Genomic DNA, 21,939 nt, shown 5'->3' with positions numbered 1-21,939 from the left:
CGAACTTTTTTTTTTTTTTTTTTTTTTTTTCAAAGACAGAGAAGAGAGTGAGGGGATCCCTGGGTAGCTCAGCAGTTTAGTGCCTGCCTTCGGCCCAGGGCATGATCCTGAGGTCCTGGGATCGAGTCCCATGTTGGGTTCCCTGCATGGGACTCTGCCTGTATCTCTGCCTCTCTCTCTCTGTGTCTCTCATGAATAAATAAAGTCAAAATTTTGGTGACTAAATGTAGTAAACCAACCCTCCTCTTTTCAAACTCCAATAGATTTTTTTTAGAGAGAGAGAGAGAGAGTACAAGTGGAGTTAGGGGGAGCGGCAGAGGGAGAGGGAGAGAGGGAATCTTAAACAGGCTCCATGTCCAGCGTGAAGCCTAAGGCAGGGCTCGATCTCACCACCCCGAGATCATGACCTAAGCCAAAATCCAGAGTCAGACATTTAACCAACTGAGCCACCCAGGTGCTCCCAAACTCCAATATTTTTAAGGAATAAAGTTTTAATGATTAGTTTCTTTTTAAAAACAAAATTTACTGATGTATTTCTTGAATTCATATGGCTCAAAAATTAAATTATAAAAGCACATATAGTGAAAAGCCTCCTATCCATCCCCAGCTACTGAGGTACCCTCTCAGGAGGCAAAGAATATTATCAATGTTATTCTTGAATGTTCCTTCAGAGATGGTTTAAGTCTATGAACATATTAGCAAATATACATATATTTCCCCCCTTTAAAATATAAATGAGGGATCCCTGGGTGGCGCAGCGGTTTAGCGCCTGCCTTTGGCCTAGGGCGTGATCCTGGAGACCCAGGATCGAATCCCATGTTGGGCTCCTGGTGCATGGAACCTGCTTCTCCCTCTCCCTGTGTCTCTGCCTCTCTCTCTGTGTGATTATCATAAATAAATAAAAAATTAAAATAAAATAAAATAAAATAAAAATGAATATATAAATGTAGTATATTCTACACACTGTCCTGTGTCTTACTCTCTTGTTAAGTGTGTGTTACTCACTTATTATGGCTTGGGGGATGAAGACCATGCTAGTATATAAGCCATTTCCTCATTGTTTTCAATAACTGCATAGTTTTCTAACGTATGCGTGTACCATAATTTCTTTATCTAGTTCCCATGTGACATATACTTAGGTTCTTTTTATTTTGTATTTTTTATTGGAGTATAGTTGATCTACAATGTTACATTAGTTTCAGGTACAACACAGTGACTCAACTTGTCTATACACTATGTTCACCACAAGTATAGCTACCACCTACTTAGGTTCTTTTTAATCTTGGATAATTACAAATAATGCTGTAACGAATAGCTTTGTATATATTTCATTTCTGTGTGTGAATATAAATTCTTAGAATTTTTTAGTTCTTTAGAACTTTGATAGATACTGGGAGCAGCTAGGTGGCTCAATTGGTTAAATGTCTGCCTTTGGCTCAGGTCAGGATCTCAAGGTCCTGGGACTGAGCCCTGCCGGTTAGGTCCGGTAGGGTGGGGTGGGATCCTGTCGGGCTTCCTGCTCAGCAGGGAGTCTGCTTCTCCCTCTGCCCTGCCCCCCTGCTTGTGTGCTCTCTCTCTCAAATTAATAAAATCTTAAAAAATACATATATTGATAGATAATACATTTAGAGAATACATTAATTTACACTCTCAGCAGTGATTTTTTTTTCTTTTTTTTTTTTTAGATTTTATTTTTAAGTATACACCCAACATGGAGCTAGAACTTACAACTCTGAGATCAAGAATCACATGCTTTGGGCAGCCCCGGTGGCGCAGCGGTTTGGTGCTGCCTGCAGCCTGGGGTATGATCCTGGAGACCAGGGATTGAGTCCCACATCAGGCTCCCTGCATGGAGCCTGCTTCTCCCTCTGCCTGTGTCTCTGCCTCTCTCTCTGTGTTTATGAATAAATAAATAAAATCTTAAAAAAAAAAAAAGAATCACATGCTTTAATGACTGAGCCAGCCAGTAATTTATTGTAAGAGTGCCTATTTCCTCATACCTTGACAACACAGTGTTATAATGGTATCTCAGTGCAGTACTGATTTGCATTTTTCTTGCTATGTATGAAGTAAGTTGAACATATTTCCATATTTTTAAGACCCATCAGTGTTTTCTGTGAACTACTGGTTCATATTGTTTCCTCTTTTTCCTACCAGACTTTTGGCCTTTACTCACAAATCTTATATGTGTTAGGGAAATTAGGCTTTGTTGGCCTAGTTTCTCTCTTTCTTTCTTGGAGCCAACCTGGAATCTGGCACTCTTCTAGTCCCACTATTTAAAAATTAATGCCTCATTTTTAGAGGAATGTGGAATGTCTAAAATATCTTTCCATAAACACTTTGTTGAATGGGATAACTCACCTTGCTGTCCATCTTGCATAGTTACAATAAATGGCTGGCCAATGCTTCCAGTAGGGATTGCAGTTTGGATATTACCCAGAGGGACTCCATCAGTTACTATAGTGATGACCCTTTGGCCTCCGCTCCCCACAACTTGCTGGATTGATGAGTCAACAGAATTTCCCTCTATGATTTCCTCTGAATTAGCTAGAGATGACAAAAATGAATTTGAAATTTCAGCTTTTTTAAAAATAAGAGTACAACAATTTCAGCCTCCTTGAAATTGCTAATATCAGTGATAGGAAAACTAGGAAAAAGAAGTTAGGTTTAAGTTTCTAAAGCAAGTTCTTGTGAACAATGCTAAGTCAGTTGAGAAAAGAAAATAGTGAATGCAATAGAATAGTATTTTCTAAAATGTCTTCATGAGTTATTAATAGCTTTCACTAAGGATAGGTTCTATGCACAAATGCACTTTCAAAATGCCAGTTTATTTATTTATTTTTTTTTCAAAATGCCAGTTTATGCTTAAATTTTTTGTTTACTTTGTAAGAAGTATCAGAAACTCCAATAGGCTAATGAGCCCTATGATTCTCCAATAGAGGATAAGATATGCTGAGTTTCCCCAGCATGTTTGATCTTGGAATTCCTTTTTCAAAAAGCATCTTGAAAGTCCAAACAAATCTATGAAGCTTAGAAAAATAATTACAGAGTAGATCTATTTCTATAAGAAAATAGAAGTATTTACAGTGAATTAACAAAATAACGTGTCAAGCAGTCATTGATGAAGTCTGACAAACACAAATGGTAGGTGGTTTCTTTCTCTATGTGACAGATAAACAATAATATTAATCGCAACTAACACTGACTACTTACAATGTAGCCAGTATCTTTCTAAGAATTTCATATATATTATGTTGAATCAAGATTTTCAGTTTGGATGGAACGCCTGGGTGGCTCAGTGGTTGAGCATCTGCCTTAAGCTCAGGGTGTGATCCCAGGTCTGGGATTGAGTCCCACATCAGGCTCCTTCTGAGGAGCCTGCTTCTCCCTCTGTCTATGTCTCTTGTCTCTGTCTCTCTCTCTCTCTCTGTGTCTCTAATGAATAAATAAATAAAATCTTAAAAAAAAAAAAGATTTTCAGTTTGGTAATTAAAAGGGGAGAGAGGGTGCCTGGCTAGCTCAGTCAGAAGAGCATATGACTCCTGATCTTGGGGTGGTGAGTTCAAGCCCCATATTGGGTGCAGAGATTACTTAAATAAATAAAACTTTAAAAAAGATTTTCAGTTTGGTTAGTCAATACCCCCAATAATTATTAGGCAAAAGGATTCCTACTATTCCACTTCAGAATTTTTCTATCTAAAGAGTCACAGGTAGGAGTGCCTGGGTGGCTCAGTCTGTTAAGCATCTGCCTTTGGCTCAGATCATGATCTTGGTGTCCTGGGATCAAGTCCCACATTGGGCTCCCGGCTCAGCAGTGAGACTGCCTCTCCCACTCCTTCTGCTGTTCCCCCTGCTTGTGCTCTTTGGCTCTCTACCTATGTGTCAAATAAATGAATAAAATCTTTTAAAAAATTAATTAAAAAAATAAAGAGTCACAGGTAGAAAGAACTTTGCACTAAGTGGGGTATGGACTATCCACCAAGAGACACATTCAGGTGGTTTAATGGAAATAGAGCATTTGCATCTATTAAAAACAACAGTTAAATGTTATAGCTGAAAAGACCTCAAGAGATAATCTGATCCAACCATCCAACCTCAGCTAAAGATGAGGAGATTGAGACCTGGGGAAGTTAAGTAATTTATCCAAAATCAAAAAGCAAATCAAGGGGGATCCCTGGGTGGCTCAGCGGTTTAGCGTCTGCCTTCAGCCCAGGGCATAATCCTGGAGTCCCAGGATCAAGTCCCATGTCGGGTTCCCTGCATGGAGCCTGCTTCTCCCTCTGCCCCTCTGTCTCTCTGTGTCTCTCATAAATAAATAAAATATTTTTTTAAAAAAAGCAAATCAAAATAAGAAGCATGAGTTTAGGACATTGCTTTTTTCCCTCTGCCATGCTGCTCACTCATACATGTCTGAATAAAGATCTTTATGATCGCTGCCAGTTGGAAAATAGGATTGGAGGAATGCTCTCACCGCCCAAATGTCAATGGCAGAAAGAAAGCAGAACAATCTGCTTTCATTTATGATGGAGCAGACTGCTCCAGAAAGATTCCTAGATGACTATTTAGCCCTACCCATGACTATTTGCCCCCACTTACATGAAACCCTAAGCCTTCTCCCCACAGGCTACCAGCTCTGGCTAAGTGACTTGAAACTTTTTTGTTCTGAATATCAGAAGGCCACTATACAGCATATATCAGTCCAACTCCATTGGAAATGCCAAAATATCATCTCTAGTGAAAATAAAAGCAAATAACCCTGAAGCACACAGAAGAAGTATCAGTTTCCTACATATTTTGATGCTTTTTAAAAATATAGTTTATTTATTTATTTATTCATAAGAGATACAGAGAGAGGCAGAGACATAGGCAGAGGGAGAAGCAGGCTCCCCACAGGGAGCCCAATGTGGGACTTGATCCCAGGACCCCATGATCAGGACCCGAGCCAAAGGCAGATGCTCAACTAGTGAGCTACCCAGGTGACCCAGATGCTTTAAATACAACATATCTAAGCTACTATTTTGAATCACTCTATGATAGCATCAGTCAAAACAAAACAGAGTATTTCCCAAATAATTGCTAACAGAAGACTAAACATTTCAATCTGAAGCAACTGGAGTCAGGGAAAAACAAACTTGAAACTGCAAAAATACAACAAATAACTCAGTCGTTCTCTAATATTATTCAGCCATCTGATTATGTTGCTTAGTGATTTTTCTTTCTGATGCTCAATGACTCTACATTCCTTTTTCCTAGATGTCTCTAGTTAACCATAATTCTTTCATATTTCATGCAAATTAAATCTGCTGGAAATGTAAAAATAAAAGAAACGGCAGTTCACTCAGCAGCTGTCCCTTACCTAACTGTAGCTCTGTGGGAGTTGGACAGGGGGACTGATGCCTCAGCAAGAGCTGCAAGGGTGGCCAAGCACTGAGATGGTAGGATTTGACAAGTGTGCTAAGGAGGCATGGGGGTCACCTATTTTGGTAAAAAAGGCAAATGAGGTCTGGTGGAGAGAATAAATAGAGGTGAACTGAAACTGGCTTTTAGGGCAGCCTGGGTGGCTTGGTGGTTTGGCGCCACCTTCGGCCCAGGGCCGGATCCTGGAGACTCGGGATCGGGTCCTGCATCGGGCTCCCTGCATGGAGCCTGCTTCTCCCTCTGCCTGTGTCTCTGCTTCTCTCTCTCTCTCTGTGTCTCTCATGAATAAGTAAGTAAAATCTTTAAAGAAAAAAAAAATGAAACTGGCTTTTATCAAATCAAAAACCTCAGCTTTAAAAAAAGAAAAAAAAAAAACCTCAGCTTTTCATTCTGATTGTCCTTCCTCTTGCTCTCCAATACAGACTGGTATAAACCAATGATCATAGTGTTAACACTCCTGGAAGGTTTAGAAAGTTTCTCCTTTAAAATGGATTAAGGTAATATGGTTGGTATAGGGCCACTATATTCCCCACATTTGCTCTTTTTTTTTTTTTTTTAAGCACTGATAGTGCTGAGCATTAGGAGCCAACAGACCACAAGTGCCGCCTACTCCCTAGGCTGGCTGTACAGAGCTATCCCTGGCAGCAGGCAGTAAGCACACACAGCATGCCTTAACCTAAACTACATGATGCTGAGGGAAGAGAGCCTGCTGGTTCTTTTTTTTTTTTTTTTTTTTCTTTGACCCTGCTGGTTCTTTACTTAACCATACTGCATCTATCCAACAGTCTTCTTACCTAGACAGGCAAGAAGGAATGACCTTTAGTGTAAGGATGGTTAAAGACTGGATATTTCATTTATTGAATATCAAAGAGTAGTACAACTGATTCATGCTAAAAAAAAAATTACCTACTGTAGTTATGTCATGATGTGCTTTTTAAAAAACTTTGTTTATAACCTTTTCTTCTGGGCAGCCCAGGTGGCTCAGCGGTTTGGTCGCTGACTTCAGCCCAGGGCATGATCCTGGAGACCCAGGATCTAGTCCCACATCGGGCTCCCTGTGAGGAGCCTGCTTCTCCCTCTGCCTGTGTCTCTGTCTCTCTCTCTCTGTTTCTCATGAAAATAAATAAAATTTTTAAAAAATAATAACCTGGGATCCCTGGGTGGCGCAGCGGTTTAGCGCCTGCCTTTGGCCCAGGGCGCGATCCTGGAGACCCGGGATCGAATCCCACATCGGGCTCCCGGTGCATGGAGCCTGCTTCTCCCTCTGCCTGTGTCTCTGCCTCTCTCTCTCTCTCTCTCTCTCTCTCTGTGTGACTATCATAAATAAATAAATAAAATAAATAAAATAAATAAATAAAAAATAATAACCTTTTCTTCTTATATCTGTGTGCTATTCTTACAGCTAAGTTCCAGGAGGAAAGTGCATTAGATCTGGCAACAGGCATGCCTAACTTTATGAATCAAAAGTATTACTCAACAGTTTTGCATAAAACTTTTATAAAATGAATTTTATTTCTCTATGTCTTTCATTGTAATTTCAAAGATACTTTTGTGCCAGTTGTGAATTTATTGCCTTTCAACTCCAAATCCAGCCTTCTTTGCCTTGCCTTGTCATACTAAAGCTAGACCCTATCAATATTTCTTGATAGTAAGCATGAAATTAAGTTTTGTCATACAGAATAGTGGCTGCTCCTTATATTGGTTATTCTCGTATTCTTTATGGTTCTCTTCACCTCTTTTTTTTTTTTTTTTTTTTTTTTTTTAATTTTTATTTATTTATGATAGTTACAGAGAGAGAGAGGCAGAGACACAGGCAGAGGGAGAAGCAGGCTCCATGCACCGGGAGCCCGACGTGGGACTCGATCCCGGGTCTCCAGGATCGCGCCCTGGGCCAAAGGCAGGCGCCAAACCGCTGCGCCACCCAGGGATCCCTCACCTCTTTTTTTTTTTTAGATTTTATTTATTTATTCATGAGAGACATAGAGAAAGGCAGAGACACAGGCAGAAGGAGAAGCAGGCTTCATGCAGGGACCCGATGCAGGACTTGATCCCAAGACTCCAGGATCACGCCCTGAGCTGAAGGCAGCTGCTCAACCACTAAGCCACCCAGGCATCCTGTTCTCTTCACCTCTTAGTGGTTAATACACTATTACTAATAATTCTTCGCAAATCGTACACGTAAGTTTAGAAATATATAGAAATTATATATTACATATTATAATAAAATTACACATATCTCCATGTAGTTTTGCCTCCTGACTGTACTCTGATTGATACACCTATCTTATTTTTAAATGTACTCTTAATTTTTTTTTAAGATATTATTTTTTTAAGTAAGCTCTACACCCAATGTGGGGCTCAAACTCACAACTCTAAGATGAAGAGTTGCACACTCCACCAACAGAGCCAGCCAGGCACCCCTCTTAATTAAAAAAAAAAAAAAATTAAGATTTATTTATTTGAGAGAGAGAGAAGGTATGCACATAAGTTGAGGAAGGGGCAGAGGAAGAAAGAGAATCTCAAGCTGATTCTACCCTGACCCTAATGTGGGGCTCGATCCCATGATCCATGAGATCACAGCTTGAGCCAAAGCCAGAAGCTTTGCCTAGATGCCCCTTAATTTTTTTTAAGATTTCATTTTTAAGGGATCCCTGGGTGGCGCAGCGGTTTGGCGCCTGCCTTTGGCCGGGGGCGCGATCCTGGAGACCCGGGATCGAATCCCACGTCGGGCTCCCGGTGCATGGAGCCTGCTTCTCCCTCCGCCTGTGTCTCTGCCTCTCTCTCTCTCTCTCTCTCTGTGTGACTATCATGAATAAAAAATTAAAAAAAAAAAAGATTTCATTTTTAAGATTTTTATATTTGGGGCAGTCCCCGTGGCGCAGCGGTTTAGCACCGCCTGCAGCCTGAGGTGTGATCCTGGAGACCCAGGATCGAGTCCCACCTTGTGCTCCCTGTGTGGAGCCCACTTCTCCCTCTACCTGTGTCTCTGCCTCTCTCTGTCCTCTCTGTGTTTCAAATAAATAAATAAATAAATAAATAAATAAATAAATAAATAAATGTTAAAAAAAAGTTTATTATTTTTTTTAGTAATCTCTACACCCAGTGTGGAGTGTGAACTCACTAACCTGAGATCAAGAGTTGCATACTCTACTGTCTGAACCTGCCAGGTACCCCAGCTACAAATTATTTTCATCAAAGCTTCTGGATGATGACAGTGGCAGTAGGGGATTAGGGTGGAGATAGTAATGATAACCCTGTTTTATTCTTTTTTTTTAAAAAAAAAAAAGATTTTTATTTTTTAATTCATGAGAGACATACAGACAGGCAGAGACATAGGCAGAGGGAGAAGCAGGCTCCCTACAGGAGCCCAATGTGGGACTCGATCCCAGATCCTGAGCCGAAGGCAGACACTCAACCACTGAGCCACTCAGGCACCCCAAACAAGGTTGTTATTATTTTACCACAGTTAACACACACACACACACACACACACACACACACACACACACACATAGGCTGTTTAATTAAAGTTCAAGTAAGCCAAACATCAGTTAGATTACTCAGCTAAAGCAGAATAGCTGAGTAAAACTGCTTCTTGGGATCCCTGGGTGGCGCAGCGGTTTAGCGCCTGCCTTTGGCCCAGGGCGCGATCCTGGAGACCCGGGATCGAATCCCACGTCGGGCTCCCGGTGCTTGGAGCCTGCTTCTCCCTCTGCCTATGTCTCTGCCTCTCTCTCTCTCTCTCTGTGTGACTATCATAAATAAATAAATTAAAAAAAAAAAACTGCTTCTTGACAAAGCATTGTATACTTTTTCGGACATGATACCCAGCTAAGGGTGTTCTCCCTTTGCTTCAGACATAATGTGTCATCCAACTTCCCTTTAACAGCAAAATGAAGGGGATCCCTGGGTGCCTCAGTGGTTTAGCGCCTGCCTTTTGCCCAGGGTGTGATCCTGGAGTCCCGGGATCAAGTCCCACATCAGGCTCCCTGCATGGAGCCTGCTTCTCTCTCTGCCTGTGTCTCTGCCTCTCTCTCTCTCTCTCTCTCGGTGTCTCTCATGAATAAATAAATAAAATCTTAGAAAAAAAAGCAAAATGAAGAAAAAACATTTATGAAAAATTGGGTTTAATATTCTGACATACACAGTTGAAACTGGAAAGAGCTGATATAAATTACCTCTTTTAGACTAATCCTGGAGAATTCTAGGAAAAAATTAGGTACTTTATTGTTAAACAGTATTGCTTCCTTTTCCTCAATATAAGACCCAGCACCAAATAAAGTAAAATGTGCATGGATGCTGTTGTTTTGAAATGGCATTATCAATGATGACTCTTGCTACCTACTTAAAATGTGGATTAGATAGAGTCTTCATACCAGGATTTAGGGGAGTGTGCTATAGTAGGCTAGGCAATCTCAGTGAGTTGGTAAAAACTAGATTCAGAAAAAGTAAGTAACTTGTCCAGGTCACACAGGTAGTAAATGTCAGAGCCCAGATTATAATGTAATTCATTAGATTCCAAAGCCTGTACTCTTTATGAAATAACACAAAGCTATTTATGTTACTTTGTAGACTTTGGAGTGCATCCTATGATCCTACAGAAATAGGAAATTCATCTCCATAACTCTTTTATGCACTGATTTATGTTTAATTTAGTCTGCCTTTCTGAACCACTACAGTTTGATGGTAGCACTGATGATCAGTGATATCTTTAGTCACAAATGGAAAACTGAAAGCAAATTTTATAACATGAATTTTGTTATCAAAAATATCTCTCAAGTGGCATCTGGATGGCTCAGTTGGTTAAGCATCTGCCTTTAGCTCAGGTCAGGATCCCAGAGTCCTGGGACTGAGCCCCTTATCAGGCTCCTTGCTCAGAGAAGAGCCTGCTTCTCCCTCTCCCTCTGCCTGCCACTCCCCCTGCTTGTGCTTTCTTTTTGTCAAATAAATAGATAAAATCTTTTCTTAAAAATCCATGAAAATGAAAACCCTAGGATACTTTCAGTTAATTCTTAAAAACATTATTGGATTATGGGAAAGAGGGAGAGGGGGCGCCTGGGTTGCTCAGTCGGTAATACATCTGACAATTAATTTTGGCTCAGGTTGGGGAGCCTGCATGGCTCAGTGGTTGAGCATCTGCCTTTGGCTCAGGTTGTGATCCTGGGGTCCTGGGATCAAATCCCATAGTGGGCTCCCTGTGGGGAGCCTGCTTCTCTCTCTGCCTATGTCTCTGCCTCTGTGTGTCTCTCATGAATAAATAAAATCTTAAAAAAATTTTTTTTGGCTCAGGTCATGATCTCAGAGTGATGAGATCAAGTCCTACATTTGGCTCTGCACTTGGCATGGAGCCTGCTTGGGATTCTCTCACTCCCTCTCCCTCTGCCCCCTCTCTTCCTGCCCTGGCGAATGTACTTGCACGGACGTGTGCACACACACACACACACACACTCTAAGAAAAAAAGATTACTGGATGATGGGAAACAAGAAGCCATCCACCCATATTCAGGAAAAGAAAATCCTTTAACCTAGTTGAAAAATACAACCTAAAAAAAAAAAAGAAAAATACAACCTGAATTTGTCTTAGAACTTTTCTCCTTTCTTTTATTTGCACTGATGATCTCTCCATGAAGGGGTAAGAGGTAGGTAGAATGGCTTCATGTGAAAGACAACACTGGAGAAATCAGCTCTATTATGTGATAGTTTAGCAATCTTAATTTATTTGTCAATATACAGAAGAGAGAAACAACAAGTTTACTAAAAGCGACACGACACATCACATAAACCCATGGGAACCAAGACTAAGAAGCTGTATCCTGGGGATCCCTGGGTGGCTCAGTGGTTTGGCGCCTGCCTTTGGCCCAGGGTGCGATCCTGGAGTCCTGGGATCGAGTTCCGAGTTCTGCCTGTGTCTCTGCCTCTCTCTATCTATCATGAATAAATAAATAAAATCTTAAAAAAAAAAAAGAAGAAGAAGCTGTATCCTAAATATCTTCAACTTTGCTTATCATTTCAGATCAGGGTCTGAAGAATTTCAATAATTAGATTACCAACACTAGCTCTTTTATATGCTTGTGAACATATAACTTTACTGGCTTCTAAGGATTTTTGGATTATAAAGGCACTTGTTTTAATTATTGTGGCCTGAACCACAACAAATCCAAAAGGCTGTGGATGTTCTGATTACACATATATGTATATTTAAGCTAAACTTTGAATCAAGCTGAAAGCAAAGAACAGTGATTTTAAATGATAGTTGATGACCGGGACACCTGTGTGGCTCAGTGGTTGAGCGTCTGCCTTTGGCTCAGGGAATGAACTGGATTCCCGAGATTGGGCTCCTTGCATGGAGCCTGCTTCTCCTTCCTCTGCCTGTGTGTCTCTGCCTCTCTTTCTGTGCCTCTCATGAATAAGTAGATTTAAAAAAAGCTTAAAAAAAAAAAAAAAAGTTGATGGCCTATAAAATGAAGATCACTACTGCCCCCTTGAGGGCATAACAAAATAAACTTTCTTTGAGAAGTTATATTTTCTTTTTTTTTTTTTTAATTTTTATTTATTTATGATAGTCACAGAGAGAGAGAGAGAGAGGCAGAGACACAGGCAGAGGGAGAAGCAGGTTCCATGCACCGGGAGCCTGACGTGGGACTCGATCCCGGGTCTCCAGGATCGCGCCCTGGGCCAAAGGCAGGCGCTAAACCACTGCGCCACCCAGGGATCCCTGAGAAGTTATATTTTCATTTAATACTAGCTATTATGGAAGTCCTTTTTTTTTTTTTTTTTATTTATGATAGTCACAGAGAGAGAGAGAGAGGCAGAGACACAGGCAGAGGGAGAAGCAGGCTCCATGCACTGGGAGCCCGATGTGGGATTCGATCCCGGGTCTCCAGGATCGCGCCCTGGGCCAAAGGCAGGCGCCAAACCGCTGCGCCACCCAGGGATCCCTGGAAGTCCTTTTTTAAAATTTTTTTATTATTATTATGGAAGTCCTGCTATAAAATGGAAATGCAAAGTCTCAAAACCTCATAAAGTATGTATTATTATAGCCCAGTTTTGTAGATAAGAAGGCTTAGAGAAGTAAAAGTTTTCCCAAGGTCAAGTATGTAGTCAATTAATAAATCAGTATTTGAATGCAGTTATGAATGTAATATGTATATTGTGTATATGCTCTTTCTCTTTTTTTTAAGATTTTATTTATTCATGAGAATACACAGAGAGGAGAGAGAGAGAGAGAGAGAGGCAGAGACACAGGCAGAGGGAGAAGCAGTCTCCATGCAAGGAGCCCAACGTGGGACTCGATCCCGGGTCTCCAGAATCAGGCCCTGGGCCCAAGGCGGCACTAAACCACTGAGCCACCCGGGCTGCCCTGTATATGCTCTTTCTATTTTACCACACTGCCCTTCAATAATAACAGCTCATTCAAGATCTTTCTTTGATGTTATACAAACTTAACTAGGAATACAGTGTCTTATTTTTAACTGAAAGTCAGAAACAAAAAGAAACCGAGTCAGTTGGAAAATTTATTTGAGGACACAAATTCCCTCAACGTAAAACAAATATTTGTAAAGAAATGTTGAAAATAGCTCAATTAAAAAAAAAAAAAAAAACTCAATTTAAAAAAAGGGGGGGGGGGCAGCCCGGGTGGCCCAGCGGTTTAACGCCACCTGCAGTCCAGGACCTGATCCTGGAGACCCGGGATCTAGTCCCACGTCGGGCTCCCTGCATGGAGCCTGCTTCTCCCTCTGCTTGTGTCTCTGCCTCTCTCTCTCTCTCTCTCTGTCTTTCATGAATAAATAAATAAAATCTTTAAAAAAATAAACATAAAATAGCTCAATTTGCTCCTTTTTAGATAGATGTTTTTGTTAAAAATATACAGATCTCAAAATGTGCTTTTTTCTCTATTTTGTTACTCATATTCCCATGAACAAATCAAAGTTCTTATACTCTATTCAAATAATCACATGTACCTCTTTTATATCAGCACTCCAAAACCCATTTACATTTATTCTGGTTTATCTGTCACTGTTTTAAACTATGAATATTTAACTATTTTCCTAAGTGGTACTATATTGAAGCACCCTTATGTTTTTATTTTGTGGTCACATAAAACCCTTCCACAGATTAATCTGTAAAATATTTTACTTTTAACATTGTAAACACTCATGTATAATCCCTATGTATGATTCCCCCTTTCCCTCAGTAAGAATAAATGCATTAGCTTTAAAATCTATTATAAATTTTCTGTGGAGAATATTTTAATGAATGAGTGGGTATCAGACAGATCCATTCATCTCACAGGAAAAACTGGGGTCCTGTTCATTTTAAGCCTAAAATAAATGCCACGTTATCAGAATACTACCTGAGGTTGTTTTGGTGTTGGCTGAAGAAACAAGGCTAGCAAGGTTGACAACTTCTCCAGATGTGAAGATGAATGGGGCAGTCACAGTCACAGGGTTGGCTCTCTCGGGATTAGCATTCACCTGATTCCGCATCGCTTCCTGCAAAACAGGGTAGAATATTTCAAAATCAGAACTTGTTAGCCTTAAACAGTTACTGAACAGCCACCCTCACCCCAATGCTCTGTCGAGCAGAACTAGTTGTGGCACATGGTGTCCCAGGGAACTCAGAGTTCTCATTAAGGTTACTGTTTTTCTTGTTTTGTTTGTTTTTCTAGATCAGGGCAACAAAGATGTTAAGATGCTTTCCCAGGGTTATTTCTAATTTACAGAAAAAAAGCATTATTGTTTGCAAAACTTCTAGGCAATTCACTTAACTTGTCTGGAACTTGTTCTTATTTGGAAAATGAAGAGAGTGGTCTAAAAAGTAATTTTTAGCACTAATATTCTATGATCAATTATGTAGAAGTCAATGTGCTAGTAGGAGATCCCTGCAGCAAATCTACAGAGAACAATATTCTCCAGAGTTTTTCCAATTACTTGTTCCATTTTGCTACTGAAGAAATTCCTAAGAGAATATATAACATGCAAATAAATGAGTGCCAGATTTTATTTTATTTATTTATTTATTTATTTATTTTTAAAAGATTTTATTTATTTATTCATAGACACAAAGAGAGAGAGGCAGAGACACCGGCAATGGGAGAAGCAGGCTCCATGCAGGGAACCCGACGTGGGACTCCATCCCGGGTCTCCAGGATCACACCCCAGGCTGCAGGCGGCGCCAAACCGCTGCGCCACCGGGGCTGCCCGACTGCCAGATTTTAAAGTCTAGTTCCATATGTTACATTTCTGCTTCCGGGGATAACTGTACAATTTAGGTACAAAGATGCTTATCTTTTATTTTATAGCGTTCAGAAGCAGTTTTCTACAAACATGATATCTACTTAAGAATTCCAATTACTAAGTGCTCTAAATAAGAATTGAAAATTGAAGAGGACCAGTCTATACAGAACCATCTGTCAAGAAAAAAGAAATAAACAAACAAACCCCTGAAAATGCAGCAGAAATAGCTACCTATTTTTTATATATAATTATCTCTTTGACTAAGAGCTTCAGTTGAAAGAGAATACCCATTCTCTGGTTACTGTTAAATTCTTCCTGAATCTGCCTTTCCTTCTATCTTCCACTATTATTTCCTTAATTCAAGCCCTCACTGGGTCTTGCCTGGCCTAATGAAAGTCACCATATGGCTATTTGGCATTAAGTGTCTTTTCTTCCCAGTCTGTACCACAGTCCAAACAATCATCTTTAAAAAGGGGGCAGGGGGTAGGGCTCAGCAGTTGAGTGTCTGCCTTTGGCTCAGGTTGTGATTCCAGGGTCCTAGGATCAAGCCCCTCATTGGGCTCCTCACTGGGAGTCTACTTCTTTCTCTGCCTGTGTCTCTGTCTCTCTTTGTCTCTCATGAATAAATAAATAAAATCTAAAAAAATAAAGAAATAAAAAATTGGGGCATCTGGCTAGCTCAGTCAGTACAGCATACGACTCTTAATCTCAAGATCATGAGTTCAAGCCCCATGTTGGGCCAGAAGCCTACTTAAAAACAAAACAAAACAAAACAAAACAAAAAATGAATCATCTCAATCTTCTATTTAAAAGCTTCTACTGGGGGGAATCCCTGGTGGCTCAGCGGTTTAGTGCCTGCCTTTGGCACAGGGTGTGATCCTGGAGTCCTGGGATCAAGTCCCACATCAGGCTCCCTGCATGGAGCCTGCTTCTCCCTCTGCCTGTGTCTCTACCTCTCTCTCTCTCTGTCTGTGTCTCTCGTGAATAAATAAATAAAATCTTTAAAAAATAAATAAATAAAAGCTTCTACTGGGGATCCCTGGGTGGCGCAGTGGTTTGGTGCCTGCCTTTGGCCCAGGGAGCAATCCTGGAGACCCGGAATCAAGTCCCACGTCGGGCTCCCAGTGCATGGAGCCTGCTTCTCCCTCTGCCTATGTCTCTGCTTCTCTCTCTCTCTCTCTCTGTGTGACTATCATAAATAAATTAAAAAATTTAAAAAAAAGTACCTCTGTTTAAAAAAATAATAATAATAAAAAATAAAAGCTTCTACTGGGACACCTGCGTAGCTCAGTGGTTGAGCATTTGCCTTCAGCTCAGGGCATGATCCCCGCGTACCAGGATCGAGTCCCGCGTCAGGCTCCCCTGCATGGAGCCTGCTTCTCCCTCTGCCTATGTCTCTGCCTCTTTCTCTGTGTATCAGAATATTACCTGATACATGAATAATAAATAAAATATTCTCATGAATAAATAAAATCTTAAAAGAAAAAAAAAAGCTTCTACCGGATCCTCATTGCCCACCAAACAGTCCCAACTCCATTGCATGCCATGCAATACTCCTACATTCAAAACCCAGCCTAACCCTTAAACCTTAGCTCCTGCCACTCCCAAACTCTACTTCCTTTGCTCAATCTCTAGTCACAGAACTTACTCTTTCCTGAACATTACACTCCTTTCACACTTCTATGTCAGTGATTTGCTCTTTTTCTAGCCTAGAATATCATTTTCTTACTTCTCCTTCAGAACTCAGTTCAAAAAAAAAAAAAAAAAAAAAGAACTCAGTTCAGGGGCACCTAGGTGGCTCCATCAGTTAAGCCTCTGCCTTCGGCTCAGGTCATGATCCCAGAGTCCTGGAACTGATCCTTGCTGAGCGGAAGCCTCCTTCTCCCTCTCCCTCTGCCATTTCTCCCTGCTTGTGCTCTCTCTTGCTCTCTCTCTCTCTCAAATAAATAAAAATTTAGGGGTGCCTGGGTGGCTCACTAATTAAGTGTCTGCCTTAGGCTCGGGTCATAATCTCAGGGTCCTGGGATCAAGCTCCAGGTGCAGGGCTCCCTGCTCAGTGGGGAGTCTGCTTCTCCCTCTGCCTCTGCCCCTCCCCAACTCATGCACACAGTCTCTCTCTCTCCTTCAAATTACTAAACAAAATCTTTTAAAATATATTTATTTATTCATGTGAGACACAGACTGAGAGAGAGAGGCAGAGAATTAATTAAGAAATTAATGGGTAAAATCATCACAGCTACTTTTTAAGATGGCTTCCTTATGACTCAATATGCATTAGATTTACACTAGACTTATGTACTGACTCATATGAATTGATGTATATTCAGAAAACATAAAGAGACTTCTTAAAAAATTTATTAATTTAAGCAATCCCTACACCCAACATGGGGCTTGGACCCACAACCCCAGGATCAAGAACTGTACACTCTACCAAGTGAGCCAGTCAGGTACCCCAAAGAGACTTTTTCATATTGTCCCAAGTCAAGCTCAATTAGAAAGGGAAATTTTTTTTTTTTTTTTTAAGAAAGGGAAATTTTCAAGGCACCTGAGTAGCTCAGTCAGTTGAGGATCAAACTCTTAGATCTCAGCTCAGGTCATGATCTTGGGGTCATGGGATCAAGCCCTACTTGTCCCTCTCCTTCCCCCTCTGCCTTTCCCCAACATGCTCTCTGTCAAATAAATAAGTAAATAAAATCAGAAAGAAAGAAAGAAAGAAAGAAAGAAAGAAAGAAAGAAAGAAAGAAAGAAAGAAAGAAAGAAAGGGAGGGAGGGAGGGAGGGAGGGAGGGAGGGAGGGAGGAAGGAAGGAAGGAAGGAAGGAAGGAAGGAAGGAAATTTTCATAGAGTAAAAAAACATTCTAAAGCCAAATAAATTTTATTTTTGTACTGGCCACAACGCTATTCTCCAATCACCATGAATAATTCAGGCTTGATACAATGCTTTTTTTTTTTTTTTTTTTTTAAAGATACCGATGACACTGAGTCACAATATTAAGACATATCACGTACTATCTTGGTATGATAGAGAAAATTCCATTTTGATTCAGCTCCTATAAAAAAAATTCTTTACTTCAATTAAAATATACTCTGGGGGTATAAAAAGAACCAGACCTGAAGGATGACCAGAATCTCAGCATTCTTTTTCTCCAGGGCTATGTCAAAAGCAGATTTATCAAACTTGCTGAAAGCATGGACATCAGCTCCATATTTGATAAGTAGCTCTACAACATCTCGATGGTGGTGCTCTGTAGCCCAATGTAAAGCTGTCATCTTCAGCATGTCCTTGGCATTGACATCTGCACCATTCTGTCACAGAACAATAATTTTTTTCAAATAGGCACTGGTTATGGTAGCAGAGGTGCAAGATCCCATCACCCAAATAAAGAGAATTTCCATAAATATTACACATATTCAAATTTATATCACATAGAAATATCAAAGGGAAAAACATTCTTCAAATTCTCCTGAATGATGATAGACATAATCTCTTCAATTAGTAGGTCTTCTGAGGACAACTAGAAAATTATAACAGATCGGAAAGAAAGGGGAAAAGAACAGATTTTTGTTGCATTTATTAAGGGAGCTGAGTTCCTACAAAAATAGACATAAGTACAGAGAACACCTGCAGGAAGGGAATGAAGAAAAATCAATAAAGTCTGCTTAGCCTGTAAAAGATTAGAAACAAAATCCTCATTGCCATGCTCTTGAAAGACACACAAGTCTATACTGTGAACTATCCTAAACTTAATCTTTCACAGTCTAGTTTCCTGCGACCTGTTTACGTAAGAAAACAGTGAGGTGGGTGTCTCTTTTACAATATAGATCTGCCACTATTACCCTAACAAGCAGTTCCACGATGTGCGCGTGTCCATCAGCTGCAGCCATGTGCAAAGGGGTCCTGTCCACTTTGGTCCGGGCATCCCTGCTAACGCCTGCTCGAAGGAGCACTTCTGCTGTGGAATAATGACCATACTGAGCTGCAAGGTGGAGGGGTGATGTTCCAAGCTGTGGGAAAATAATACTCATTGAATATCAACTGTGTGCAGAGTCCTAAATCACTACTGGAGGGACACAAATGAACAAGAGTGAGAATTGATTGTGCAATAGGAGTAAACAATATTAATTAAGAAATTAACATACTAACAGGTAAATAAATATACCACCAATTAAATTAGTGCTTATAATGGATTTAAGTCAGATGGATTTATCAGGCAAGATTCTCTAAAGGATATGATGTTAAGCTAAGCTTAGAAAAAGGTAAAAAAAAAAAAATGAATAAACAAGAACATTCTGTATTGGGGTAAAGGAAGAGGATAAGCAGGTTCAAAATAATTCTTAGGGGCAGCCCGGGTGGCGCAGCCGTTTAGCGCCGCCTGCAGCCCAGGGCGTGATCCTGGAGACCCTGGATCGAGTCCTACGTTGGGCTCTCTGCATGGAGCCTGCTTCTCCCTCTGCCTGTGTCTCTGCCTCTCATTCTCTGTGTCTCTCTGAATAAATAAATAAAATCTTAAAAAAAAAAAATTCTTAGGAAAAGGCCGAGATTAGAAAATTACCGAGATTTGGTGTGCAAATTTAATTGGCTGGACTAGAAGTCTGCTGCCATAGTAAAGCAAAGCAAAAAGACTGATGAGATGAAGAGGCAATAAAATTTTAGCAATACATGACAACAACAATAAGTCTGTATCATCTCAAAGTAAATTCTGTTAAGAGTTAGCTATCTTTAGCCACTTTGGCCAGAGATCTATTCCTTTCTTTGTGTTAGGTTCTTTATTTTAAGCTTCTGTTGTTTATTCTTTGCGTTTCATATATGTTCAGCCTCTCTGTCTGACTAGATTTAATTCACATTGCTCTTTTCAAGTCTATTAATAGAAATGCTAATCTCATAGGTTTCCTTTTCTTCCTTTTCGTGAAGTGCTAAGAACCTGCTGGCCTCTTGAGTTATGAATTAATCACCCCGGGATAGAAGACATTGGCTCATTGAATTGTTAAAATTAGGCAATGGTGGAGTGCCTGGCTGGCTCAGTCAGTAAAGCATGTGACTCCTGATCTCAGGATTGTGAGTTTGAGCCTCATATTGGTATACAGATTACTTAAAAATAAAATCTTTGGGGAAAAAAAAAAAGGAAGAGGTTGCCAACAGCACATGTTGGGAGTAAACAAAAGAGTTTACCCAGTCTGTGGTGCAGAGATTACTTTAAAAAATAAAAATAATTAAAAAAAATAAATAAAAATAATTAAGTTAGGCAACACTTATAAAATCTATCTCTTCAAGCTGGCTGCCTAGGCTTGTGAATTTACACCTTCCTCTTAAGGTTTTTTTTTTTTTTTTTTTTTTTTTTAAGATTTTATTTATTCATGAGAGACACACAGAGAAAGGCAGACACAGGCGGAGGGAGAAGCAGGCTCCTTGTAAGAAGCCTGATACAGGACTGGATCCTGGGACCCCAGGATCATGACCTGAGCTGAAGGCAGATGCTCAACCACTGAGCCACCCAGGTGACTCTCCTCTTAATGTTTTTTAACAGTGGTAAAAAAGGAAACACAATGCCTAGACTATATCTGATTAACCAGGACACTTTAGAGAAAAGGAAACAAGTAGTTTATTAGTTTAGAAATGCACTCTTATTATACTGATTTTGATTAATTTCTAGCCAATTACAGAAACCTATAACCTAAAAGTACACTCCAGGGAGAATTATACCTTCAGAAAACACTCTAAAAAGCATTATAGAAAATCACAAGTATATAATACCTTACAATTACTACCTATATATCCATAGGAGACTCTTGCAATTTGGAAAAAACTAGAAGATTACTACATATTCAGATGAAACAAAGAAAATAAAACTCTTGTATGGGTAATGAGGCAGAAAGGGAATAAAGCAAAATCAAGAGTCTATCGAGCCTTTAAGAAAAAGGTTGGGGGCATGCCTCATTATTTAGTCAGTAGAATGTGCAATTCCTGATCTCAGGGTTGTGAGTTCAAGCCCCACATTGGGTGTAGAGATTATTTAAATATAAAATCTTTGGGGGGAAACAAAAGGAAAAAATTGGTAACAGCACACATTGGGAATAATTAAAAGAGCTTACCCAATCTGTTGTGAATGGGGCACCATTTGCCATCAATGTTCTCACTTCATCATCTTGCCCTTTTCTTGCTGCTTCTAGCAACCTCTTCCCCAAGTCCACCAAAGACATCTTTATGCATAGGAACAGAAGTTTTCAGGAAGCTATCACACAAGGAAAGTTGCCTGTAAAATGTTTTTAGAAAACCTCTATTCTAGTATTTAAATATATGTAAGATACTTCTCAAGCTGATTATCCAGTAGGGTGCTTCCTTTCTATCTCAGCTAACACAATCAAATATTTCGGAATGTTTCAGGCCCTAAATAATAGTTCCCTAATATTCAATATTCAGAAAAATACTTTGGAAATCTGTTCAACATATTGCCACCTCTCTAGCTTAAGAAATCAGTAAAACAGCATTTCATCCCTTTGAAACAACAATGCGTAGAAATATTATGTCACAACAAAAAATGATGAATAGACATACCAAGGATATTCAGACTCATGTATATAGCAGACATTTTTTCAAAAATGAACAAAGAGAGCCTGCCACTTCAAGGAAAACAACTGACAGTATTTACTAATTATTATGATTTGAGCTTTTATGCAAAATTAGAATTTTGAGAAACTTAAATCCACCACTATGAGTTGATAGTTTCCTACAGACTTTTTTTTTTTAAGATTTTATTTATTTATTCATAGAGACAGAGAGAGAGGCAGAGACACAGGCAGAGGGAGAAGCAGGCATCATGCAGAGAGCCTGATGTGGGACTTTTTTTTTTAAGATTATATTTATTTATTCATGAGAGATACACAGAGAGAGGCAGAGACACAGGGAGAGGCAGAAGCAGGCTCCCTTTGAGAAGCCCAATGTGGTACTCAATCCCAGGATCCTGGGATCACAACCTGAGCCAAAGGCAGATGCTCAACCATTGAGCTACCAAGCATCCCCCCACAAACTTTTCTGATGAAATTAGTGGTGATACTAATAAATGTGATTTTTAAATATTGTATAATAAGGGCAGCCTGGGTGGCTCAGCGCCACCTTCAGCCCAGGGTGTGATCCTGGAGTCCTGGGATCGAGTCCCACCTCAGGCTCCCTGCATGGAGCCTGCTTCTCCCTCTGCCTGTGTCTCTGCCTCTCTCTCTGTATGTGTCTCTCACGAATAAATAAAATCTTACAAAGAAAAAACTGCCACTTTCTCCAGTTTTTGTGGAGC

General features: G+C 40.0%; 1 protein-coding gene across 11 annotated transcripts in view; it reads right to left on the bottom strand.

The window, feature by feature from the left end:
- The window catches only part of GABPB2 (GA binding protein transcription factor subunit beta 2), a 34,490-nt gene that overhangs the window by 8,828 nt on the left and 3,723 nt on the right, over positions 1 to 21,939 (bottom strand). For 5 of the 11 annotated variants that reach the window (XM_025453058.3, XM_025453063.3, XM_049095917.1 and 2 more), the window contains 5 exons: positions 20,744 to 20,883; positions 18,491 to 18,658; positions 17,765 to 17,959; positions 13,772 to 13,910; positions 2,362 to 2,547 (listed from right to left, as the gene is read on the bottom strand). In XM_025453058.3, coding sequence (XP_025308843.1) covers positions 2,362 to 2,547; positions 13,772 to 13,910; positions 17,765 to 17,959; positions 18,491 to 18,658; positions 20,744 to 20,851 — 796 coding nt within the window. In that variant the 5' untranslated portion in view covers positions 20,852 to 20,883. Of the gene's footprint in view, positions 1 to 2,361; positions 2,548 to 13,771; positions 13,911 to 17,764; positions 17,960 to 18,490; positions 18,659 to 20,743; positions 20,905 to 21,939 lie in introns of all 11 variants that reach the window. The other 6 variants (XM_025453065.3, XM_049095920.1, XM_049095915.1 and 3 more) reach the window with 3 other exon arrangements.

The sequence above is a fragment of the Canis lupus genome, chromosome 17, assembly GCF_003254725.2.
Source record: "Canis lupus dingo isolate Sandy chromosome 17, ASM325472v2, whole genome shotgun sequence".
NCBI lineage: Eukaryota > Metazoa > Chordata > Mammalia > Carnivora > Canidae > Canis > Canis lupus.
This window is presented reverse-complemented; position numbering and strand designations above follow the sequence as displayed.